Source organism: Danio aesculapii, chromosome 16, assembly GCF_903798145.1.
Source record: "Danio aesculapii chromosome 16, fDanAes4.1, whole genome shotgun sequence".
Classification (NCBI taxonomy): Eukaryota; Metazoa; Chordata; class Actinopteri; order Cypriniformes; family Danionidae; genus Danio; species Danio aesculapii.
In genome coordinates this window covers 24,730,107-24,741,310 of record NC_079450.1, presented here as the reverse complement: position 1 = coordinate 24,741,310, position 11,204 = coordinate 24,730,107, and the positions used below count along the sequence as shown (strand labels likewise).

At 34.2% G+C, this 11,204-nt stretch overlaps 1 protein-coding gene across 1 annotated transcript; it reads right to left on the bottom strand.

The window, feature by feature from the left end:
* Window positions 1–2,603: 2,603 nt before the first annotated feature.
* rbp5 (retinol binding protein 1a, cellular) lies at window positions 2,604–10,919 on the bottom strand. Its single transcript, XM_056476185.1, has 4 exons — window positions 10,461–10,919; window positions 6,762–6,946; window positions 6,500–6,601; window positions 2,604–3,199 (listed from the first exon to the last, which is right to left on the bottom strand). Exons 1-4 carry the CDS (start codon window positions 10,534–10,536, stop codon window positions 3,146–3,148), a joined length of 417 nt encoding a protein of 138 aa, XP_056332160.1. The 5' UTR covers window positions 10,537–10,919; the 3' UTR covers window positions 2,604–3,145.
* Window positions 10,920–11,204: the final 285 nt, after the last annotated feature.

Below are 11,204 nucleotides of genomic sequence, written 5' to 3'. Positions count from 1 at the left end.
CCTCGTGATGATTGTGTGCTAACAAATCTTACCGGAAGTTGACGCCATAGTAGAAGCAAGTTTTTCTCTGCTCAACTTGATATTCGCGGCTCTGTCAGACTAAGTCGACAAGGAAGTAAAACATGTGCCAGATTCCAGTCAACAGACATCAGTCTTGTCAGCTTGCCTTGTCCTCTACCGGTAAAACCGCGCTTTACTTATTATTACGCCCCAGTAGTTTACTGTTACTCGTCCATTGCCGCCCCTCGGTGGTAAGTGGGGATAATGCATTGCATTTGCACAGTTCTGCTTGAAAGGACAGTTCTATGGTTACCGGTTTACAACTTTCTTTAAAGGTTCAAGAAACCCCCGAGTACTTTTTTGAGATTTTAACAGATTTGATAGTGTTGAGTATCAATTAAGACAATATTTGCACCTGTTAGCCTTTAAATGAGGGGGAAACTGGAAAAGTTTGGGCTTTTGTCAGATAATTTCATCTTCATTTGTGTTCAAGAGAAGAAAATAAAAAGCCTACTCAAAAAGTTTATTGGAACATGTCATGGCCATGGGTGAGTAAATGACGACAGAATTTAACATTTTGAGTGAATTATCCCTTTAAGCCTTCAAGAGTTTTTCGCATATACTGTGTATCTATGATTTTATATATTTTTAAAACCCTTTGTTTTGATAGGTTCCAGTTTTTTCATTCATTTATTTTCCTTCGGCTTAGTCCCTTTATTCATCAGGGGTATTGCCACACCGGAATGAACCACCAACTTATCCAGCATGTTTTACACAGTGAATGCCCTTTAATGCTTTAACCCAGCACTGGGAAAATAGGTTCCAATTATTTGTTTAAAATAAAAATAATAAAAAAAATTATATAAAAAAAAACAGGAATCTTGTGAAATTTTGTTACAATGTAAAAACTGTTTGAATATATTTAGGACTTGACATGTGCAAGGACCCTATTGGAATACCTCTGTTTATTAGGGCCTAAGCCATATGGACAAAGGGCCCTATTGTTCTTCTGAGATTTTTTTTCATGATTATCTTAGCTTAGGGTTAGCTCAAAAATTGGCACACACTTTGAGTCTGAGGTCATGCAGGCCTAGCAGAAGTTCACATGCGGGGTCATGTTAAGCATGGTTAAAGGACCTCGTTAAGAAAATAAGAACCATTGACTGAGAACCAGTACAAATTGTTAATAATAGAGAAAGAATGATAAGAAGATTTCTGAAGTACCATGTGACACTGAAGCCTGGAGTAATGACGCTGAAAAAGAAACATTTGTAAATTCATTATTAAAGTTATTTTAAATGACATTTTACAATACTACTGTAACATAAACGAGCTGGACTATGGAGTTGAGGATACACGTGCAGTTTAAGAACAGTAGGCAGGCAGGTCAAAACAAACAGATCCATAGAGAGAAATCCGGAAGAGTTGTCAGGTAAGCAGATAGACAAAGAAAGGCAGCAGGCAAAATAAACAATAAAACAAGCCAAGGGTCAAACACAAATAGACTAGACACTGGAAATGCTTACAATTGTTACAGGGTATAAACCAAACAAGACTCAGCAATGTGAGCGTCAAACTGAGCAGTTTATATAGTCTGAGTGATCAGTTGTTGAGCAGCTCCCGGCTGTGTGTGTGTAGTCAAAGGTAAACCAGAACAGATGTGAGTGTGTTTGGTGCCTGAAGGGAGTTGTAGTTCATATGGTCACAAAATTGTAATCCCAGTGATAATGCATGTTTTCCAGCGATCTGCAAAGCCTAAAACGCTGGTGATTGCGACAACTACCAAGTTTTTTCTAAAACTTAAAATATACCAAAAAAGAAAAAAGACAAGATAAACAAATAAAAATAATTATTATTATTGTGTTTGGTGACTTAAAAACAGTCTACTAGAAGGATTAAATGCTTGGTTCCATCATTGCTGCTTGCAGCTACATTTAAAAATGTAATTTATTCATGTGATAGCAAATCAATGTGATGGCAGTTGTTTTCAGTCACATGATAATTCAGAAATCCTTCTACTCATTTGTTGCTCAAGAAACATTTCTTTTTATTATCGATGTTGAAATCCATTTTATTTTCATAATTATTCAATAAATAAAAAAGCTGCATTTATTTAAAACAAAAATGTAACAACTGTCTTATGTAAAGATGATAACCACACACACTCACTTACAGAGAAGTGTTATCCTATTCACATAATTGTATGTCCTTTTTATGCATCTCATATGGTGTGGATGTGTGCTCGTTTAATTTTCATTAACAAATGTCTTTACGGTCACTTTTAATCAATGCAATGCATCCTTACAACATAAAAATGATGTTTTCAAAATAAAAATAAAACTCAAACTGTTAAACATACAAAAAACATGAGGAACATGTACATCATGAAGGAACTAAGTTAACTTACTAGTTTTTACAAATTTAAGTGGACTTGACATAAAATTAAGGTGTCCATCAAAAAAACTCAAGAGTTGAATTGTTTTAGCTCATTTTAAATAAGTAGTTTTTGAGTGCAGCTGTATATGTGTTATTTTGTTGCTATTGGTATTCCTCAAGTCAGATATACAAAGAGAATAAGTAAGAGAAGCATTCAGACAACAGGATGAATATAAATGGTTGTATTTTAGAGTGGACAAATAAAATGACATGACATTAATTTCAGACCTTACAAATTATGACATTTTTAGACAATGTTTGACAACTGCTAATTAATCACAACTTGATTACTTCATAATAATTTTGCCAAATCCAGTAGCAGGTTACTGGACATTAAATACAATGAACAACCACTGTCTGTTTTAATGACTTCTTCAACTTACTGTAAACAACTGCAGAACACAATTTTCAGGTGCCATTTTTCAGATACACATTTTATAATAGTACCATTGATGAATGTTCACACAGAGTGCTGCTGTCGTGCTCACATTTTGGTTTGATCACAACTCCAAGTGGAAAACTGAAACATCATGGAGCGGTGGCCAATTTCTTCATTTGTGGTCTTTATTTAAATACAATTTGTTGTGAATCAGGGACAAAAAAAAAAAAAAAACGATGGCGATCCAGCCTTTTTTGAGCCATGAGCTCAAAGAATACACTCAGCTCAAAACCCCCCAGCAACGGCCCCTCTGTTTCTCTCTCTTCATCCTCACTCAGTCTTCTTAAAGACTTGTTTGGCAGTGACACCCTGAGCCCTCAGCTCCTGCAGAGAGACAGAGAGTATAATGAAATGAAGATTGTGAGAGATTCAGAGGAGCGGCCTAGTGGTTACAGCGTCAATCTGGATTAATGCAATAAATAAGACATTCAGAGAAGATTTTCTCACCATTGTGCTTGTGAATACAGCTTTGAATCCCATGTTAGACCATGAGAACTATACTATTCCTAAAATGAATGTACTGTCTGTTTAGAAGAAAAAAAAACTGCTGAAATAAACAATGAAAAAGAAGTGCATTTTGAAATGATTAAAAAGTGGGGTTTTGCATTTTACGCTCATCCATCATTGAATCAGTCATCTGCACATCAATAACTGTCTGGTTCAGCTCAACTACTAAATACAATCTCCAAAGACTACGTCGAATAGTTCGGACTGCTGAGCGAATCACTAGTACAACCCTTCCTACTTCCCAAGATCTGTACTTATCCAGAGCGAGCAAAAGGGCTGCCAAAATCACTCTGGACCCCTCACACCCAGCACACTGCCTCTTTGAACTTTTACCTTCTGGTCGACGCTACAGAGCACTGCGCACCAGAACAGCCCGACACAGAAACAGTTTATTCCCTCAGGCAATCCATCCCATGAACACTTTATGATAATAATTGTGGAACCAACATCACTACTTGCTATACACTTTTATACACATATACACTTATTTAACAACACACTTTACATGCCAATTTGCACATAACAGCTGCACATATAACATTGTACATAGTAATATATTTGCATTCACTACTTACTTCTATTTTAAAATATATTTATTATCTGTTTTTTGTCCTGTCTCTGTAATCCTGTTGCACTGTAGAAGCTCTGTCGCGCAAACAAATTCCTCGTATGTGTGAACATACCTGGCAATAAAGCTCTTTCTGATTCTGATTCATCAAGACTGCGTTTATTCAATAGAAATACAATACAAACATTCAGATTGTGAAATACCACATGATCCCTCAGTAATCATTCTACTTCTGCTGATTTGCAGGTTAATAAGCATCTCTGGTTATAAACGTTGGAAAAAGATGATAAATGTTATTTTACATAAAAAAAAAATCAATATTCTTTAAAAAAGAACAATATTTATTTGAAATAGTTTGAACATGTATTGTATATTTTGATTAATGTAAAGTGTCCTTGCTACATAAAATGTCTTAAAAAAAACTAAATACTAGCCTCAAACTGGTAAATAGCACTGAAATTACACTCATAAGCTTTGTTTATAAGTGTCACTTTTCTCACAACTTTTATAATGACCACAGTGGAAAACAATATGAATGAAAAGACAAAAGTAAAAGACATTAATTAACATGGAAAAAATATTTACATTAGGTAAGCCTAATAAAGGCACAACACGTAAGATTTTTCATTGAAGTACCCTTATATATTTATGCAATTATGTTTTTAAGAATGTTCAGATCCACAGAAATAAGCAGTATTAACTTGCGTCACAAACTGTGTCCTGTGTCACCATAATAATGATAACATACACAATAGATTTCTTGTTTGGTTTTATAGAAAACAAAGAAACACCAAGTGAAGTTTATTTATAAACTAATTTCGAGAGGATCATGTGCTTCTGATTGACCACAGCCGGTCCCGCATTAGCTAATCATTATCCTCCAATTATATGATTCCTAAGTCACTATAAATAACCACAGTCTTCATTCCACAACTATCTTCATCTGGAAGAAACCCTCCTTCCTCCCCTCCCCTCTCCCTTTTCACCCAGATTGGGTGGTACGGTGGCCCAGTGGTTAGCACTGTTGCCCCACAGCAAGAACACCACCTGCTCTGGTCCTTGCCGGGCCAGTTGACGTTTCTGTGTGGAGTTTGCATGTTCTCCCCGGGTTCCCCTGTTTCCTCCCACTGTCCAAAGACATGCATCATATGTAAACAGACTAAAGCAAACTGACACTATTGTCTAGCTCCCAGCATCAGTATTTTTCCTTCTCAAAAGGAGTTCACCTTAGCCACATCAGCCGGGGAGTTTTTGACATCTACCTGAGCTTAATCTCCCCTCTTGCCCTGCGAACGGGAGGGAGCTCTGGGCTCAAGGATTCCTTGAACTCAGGGCTCTCTCCCAAGACAGCATGCCAAACAAACTTGTTGTAAATCATCAGCTAAGTGTGAACTCTTGAAATATACTTTAACCCTCTGTGGTCTACTCTGTAGCCAGCGATACGAGCCATTTTTGTTAAATGCAAAAAAAGTGCAAACAAAACTCAGAGTACTCTACTTTTGGTATACATATTTAAAAACTCTAAAGTGTTTTTATTACTCGTGTACATCTATAATAAAATCAAAGTGTGTTTTTTTTTGTAAAATAATGTTTTTTTTTAAATATGCATGTCTGCTGTCACTTTCTCTCATTGAAGTCTGATTTAAAACTGAAAATGAACTGTAACTTCAACAAACCTGAAACATGAGTCTGCTGAAAGCTAAGAATGTCAAATTTTAAATAATGTATCTCAATTCTAAAACAAATATTCTCAGTTTATCTAATCTGTATTAAAGCAAGGATAGTCATTATTTATAGTCATTCAACTATAACTACATGTGAATGGTTGCATTTTGAGAACCAAATTGATTCGGTAGAGGACATAAATCAAGATAATCAAGTTATTTTATATTATATGATACTTTATGGATAATAAAAAAAAACTTAATTTTGCAAACGGTATTTTATCTAGCTTTAATCAGCATTTTACAAGTATACTTCATGTAAATCATGATAGAGATATGTTGTGCTTTTTATTAGAACCTTAAAATGCATTTATTATGATAAAAAAGTGGAGCATGATCACATTCGGAAGTGGTTGACTAGAATATTAAAGCTCGACTGCTTTCATGCCACATCATACTCGCCTCTCATCACCAGCAACTGCTTCAGTGGTCTCATTTCACTTAAATGGCTTTCATCCTTTCATCCAACCATGGTAATAATACGTTTTTAATACTTTAACTAACCCATGATTTCTGTCTCATAGGATGTAATGAAGACGACAACTTCCATTAGTCACGCTGTCACCAAACTACTTTTTTTTAAATGATTTGTTGTAAATAGGCGCCCTCTAGTGGCGAAACTTAAGTTGAAAAGCTATCATTAAAACATTAAAGGAAGTATATTTGATTGAATGTAGCTCAGTTTTGGACTCCACTCCCATATTTTTCTTTTACTAAAAAAACCCTTATAGATTTTTTTTGTCTTGTTTTACATTCAACTTTACAAAGTTCTCTAGAAACATAGGCCTACTGTATGTAAAAGCAGTTTTCCTGAATAATATTTACCAAATGGAGGATGTTTCCTTCTAACCAATGTGTCCAGCCTCTTCCCTCTTTCTCTCCTCGCTGCACGCAGATCAATTTATCACCGTCCCAGTCCACCGTAGTCTGAAACATATGGAGATCATTATCCATTAGCACCACACATACGACCCTTTCCCACAGCGCTTTTCTTTGTCTGGCTTTTGTTACTTTTAAAGGGGCCTGAGTTGCTCACCAATACATTACAATACAAAATAGATAGTGTATAAAAAAGAGCCCAACACACTTGGCACTTTCGCCCATCGACTGGCCCCAGGTCCTCAGTGAACTCCTGCCCTAAAGTGAAGTCCATGTCGAAGTTCTTAAAAGTGGTTACAGTCTTGATCTTCATCCTGCCGGTGTTCACATCATGTTCAATGTGTTTGCTGGGTTTCAGAATGCAGACTACCTTCCTCAATGCATAATTAACATCTGAAGAGGAGACAAAGAGAGATTAAGAAAGAAAGAAAAAAGAAAGAAAGAAGGAAAGTTAAAATTAAATCATTTACATAACCTCCAATTATATTTATTGCAGTAATTAAATGAAAAGGGTTTGGTTTGATTTGGATTGAAACTTTTGTTTCAACAGTATTTTCATAATACTTATAGATAAGGCTGGGCGATTAATAGAAAAAATAATCTAAATCGACATTTAGAGCTTATAATCGATATAATTTTTCCCGGTAAATTTTTTCAATTACTTTCTCTACCACATGTGGAGTCACATGACTCCGCTCTGTTAAGGCTGATTTATACTTCTGCATTGGTCCATGGTTCATGGGTATGGTCCGGCGCAGCCTTCGCGGGGTCGCATACCCATGTACTTCTTAAAAAATGTAACTACACATCGCACTACATTGACGATAATTGTGAGTTGCGGCAGAGATGCCTTGAAGCAGCATATTTTTACAATAAAATTATTATTTACATGAAAATATTTGTTTACAGAATATTCAAGAAATTCACTGTTTAAAATATTATTTACAGAATATACAAGAGTTTTTTATTTAGAAGAGATACTGCTTATTTATTACTTTTGAAAACATTAAAAATAATACATTTTGTTTCTAAAAAAAAGTGCAAGTTATTTATTTTCACTTTTTTATAAGAAAAAAGTGACTGCTCGTTTTAGGCAATGTGTTAATTTCAACATTGATGTTCGATAAATACTAAAAAGAAGTAGTAGATAGTGTGTTTCCTTCAATTACTTTAACATCACATAATGCACCCTTCATACAAAAATCTCTCACTTGTAATATGTGAGCCTATTTACTGTACAACGCCTGTCAGTGAACTAAAAATTAAATAAATAAATAAAATAATCGTTCATTAATCCTAATCGAGTTAAAATGTTTAATTAATCGAGATTTTGATATTAGGTCAAATCGCTCAGCCCTACTTCTAGATGCTTATATAAAAATTATTAAAATTAACTTTGATTAATACTTACATCAAACACCTATATACACTTTTAACACTTACATTAATTTTATAGCACCATTTTTTGTGTACAGAGTCTCCAAATATTTAAAATTAAGAGACTACTTTTAAACTCTTCAAAACGATGTGTTCAGAATGTTAACCCCATGTTTAAAGAATGCAAAACAGTTACTCCACTTTTAAAGCTCACTTTTGAAAAGCGCCACCTGCAGGACTTGATGGTTAGGGGATATGCAACGTCAATGTTTTATTCTGCAAAGGTCTGATAACATTTCTTACCAATTTCAAATAAAATGTACTGTCAGATAGACTATTTTTTAGTTCAGAATAACTAAAGTATTTTTTTTTTATTATTCTATATAATAATACAGGGTCCGCGTGCTCCGGTTTCCTTCACAAGTCCAAAAACATGTGCTATAGGTGAATTGGGTAAGCTAAAATTGTCCGTAGTGTATGTGTGTTATAATTTGTTATTTCTTAGCCAGAAGTTTTAAATAAAACAAGCAAAGCATGCATACACATTTTACAATAAAACATACAGCATATTTTTAAAAAATCTTTAAAAGCTATGATAGACTAAATGTATGCACAACAGTCTGTCCAGGTAAGTGCCCTCACCATATTTGGACTATAAATACACAGAAAACTTTTAAACAGATATTATTGTAAGGACGATAATTAAATCATATTGTAAATAGAGTTCAAAATAGAGTTGTGTTGAGTTCTATAGAGATGGATTGTTAGTGATTGGATGCGTGTTGGGTAACTTTACATGGACTAAGGAAAATTAAGACCCATTTATAATTATTAAAGACTTACAAGACAACATTTCAGTGAATTTAAGACTTTTTAAGGCCTGAGATTTAGTTTTAGAAATTTAAGACATTTTAAGACTTTTTAAGACCCCACCCTGTAAAAATGGAATCTGTTTTAATTATTCTATATTATAATTAGGTCTGCACGATAATGGAAAATCTAACATTCCTATATTTTTTTATTTTGTGATATATATTGCGACGTGAATACAATTTCACTAGATGTATTGAATAACTAGTTGGAAATCATTTATCGTTTTAGATTGATTGGCATGATTTTGAAGAAGAGTGCATATGCATAAAATATAAGAAACAACCTACAAGCATAAATTCAATAAAGAAAAAGAAACAAATTATATAAACTGCGTTTTTTATTTTTCTGAGGAGACAAACTGTATTCAGGTATACAGTAATTAAATAATCCAATGTAAAATAATACTGCATGGTCTTCATTTTATAAACAATTCAATAAAATGTATCGTTATTAATTTGTCAAAGTTAAAAATAGTACAATTTCTTAGGGCTGAATGCTTTTAAAACCCTCATACAGTCACAGGCTTCAAAAAGCACTTGTGAAATGACAAATTATAATCCAAACTCAACATTGCGTATACTCTCGAATGTGATTCTTGCGAATGTGATTCTTGTGAATGTTCACATTGCGATATTGATGCTGAAGCAATATGTTGTGCAGCCCTAATTATAATGAATTATTATGATATAGAAATGCTATCTTTCTACATTATATTTCTTCCTTAGAGTCAGTCTGAATCATCTTTTTTTTTATAATAAATCATAATGACCTCAATTCCAACTAACTGATTCAGTGATAAGGTTGCAATGGTTAACTATTGGTTAACACTGAAGGAAAAGAGTATCAGTCAAAAATAACTTGCTATTCACTTAAAGGGATAGTTCACACAAAAATGTTTATTTCATAAGCATTTATTCAAGAAAGAAAGACAATTAAATCATTTACATAACCTCCAATTATATTTATTGTCGTAATTAATGGTAAATAAAAATGTTTTGGTTTGGATTCAAACTTTTGTTTTAACAATATTTTCATAATACTTATAAATATTTATATAAAAATTATTAAGATTAACTTTAATAAACACTTATATAAAACACTTATATACACTTTTAACGCTTAAATTAATTTATTCAAACTCAAGTGGTTCTTAACTTTTATGAATTTCTTTCAAAGGAAGGTATTCTGAAGAATGTTGGGGAAAAACAACCATCGATTTCTATTGACTAGTATTTATTTGTTTTTGTTTTTTTGTTCCTACCCACTGAGGCTGCTTTTTTCCCCCAACATTTTTCAGAATTTCTTCTTTTGTGCTCAACAGAAGAATGAAACTCAAAAAGGTTTGGAACAAATGAGTAAACGATGACAGATTTTTTTCTGTTCAAAATTCAGACATGTTGAATATAAAAAGATGCTATGATCTCGTTTAGTCTTTCTTCCCCAGGGCAAGATGATAGACTGAATTTCATTAAACCCAGATTAAAGAAGACATCATCATCACCATCATCGGGTTCACAGTGAGGTGAGGACAGGAGGAAAAAAGCAAATCACAGTCAACACAAGCATCAGGTTTCAATCAGAGTCACTGTGGCTCGACATGAATCCGCTACTAATTAAACTAAGAGAGAAAAAATATATAAAAAACATTTCTTCTTACCCAAAGCCGCCAGATATTCTTCAAAATTATCCTGAGAAATCATGTTGTAAACACCAGTGTAATTAGGTTTGGACATTTTCTCTTTCTTTCTTTTTTCCTTTTGTTTCGAATCGACTAGAATGCAGCTAAACTTTCTGTGATTTAGGGCTAGTGTGCTCACTGTTCCTCTGGGTATCTTTCTGATCTCTTTCCGTGTTACCAGGCAGCTCTATCTCATTTTACACTGGTTAATTTGGTTAAATTATCGCGCGATTAAAACCTTTTCCTACTAGCAGCACGCGAGGTGTGGAGAGCAGAATCGGCGGCTCGGTGTTTCCGAGAGTTTATTCCGTGATGTTCCGCTGCACAATGAGCTGCACGAATGGTCTCCGGTTCGTCCTCCGTAAGTAAAGCAAAAAGCAGCGATGACTCCTCCCAAAGAAGATCACTTAATCTGGACCGAGCCAAATCCAACCTCCCGAGCCCCAGTTTGTGAATGCGCTCCTCGGGTTTTAGAGGAGGTGCTACAGGTGGACGGAGCAAAGTTTCTTTTTCCTGAGGCTTTGTTAGATTTTACACTAAACATATAAAATGCTTGCATGAGTAATTAGTTATTGTTAATGTACCCCTTTTATAATGTGCACATTAGGCGTGTTCTCGTTAAATTTGCAAATACAGACCTACAGGCAGTGTCAGAAAAGAAAGCAGTTATATAATGTGATCTGTGACTGTTTTGTCAAAAAGGTATATTAACACAGTTACATA

Coding starts and splice junctions, on each gene's coding strand:
- rbp5 (XM_056476185.1), bottom strand. CDS start 10,536: ATGTCCAAACCTAATTACACTGGTGTTTACAACATGATTTCTCAGGAT. Junction 6,947..10,460: donor AGAATATCTGGCGGCTTTGG/GTAAGAAGAAAT, acceptor TCTCCTCTTCAG/ATGTTAATTATGCATTGAGG. Junction 3,200..6,499: donor AAGGAAACATCCTCCATTTG/GTAAATATTATT, acceptor GTCTCTCTGCAG/GAGCTGAGGGCTCAGGGTGT.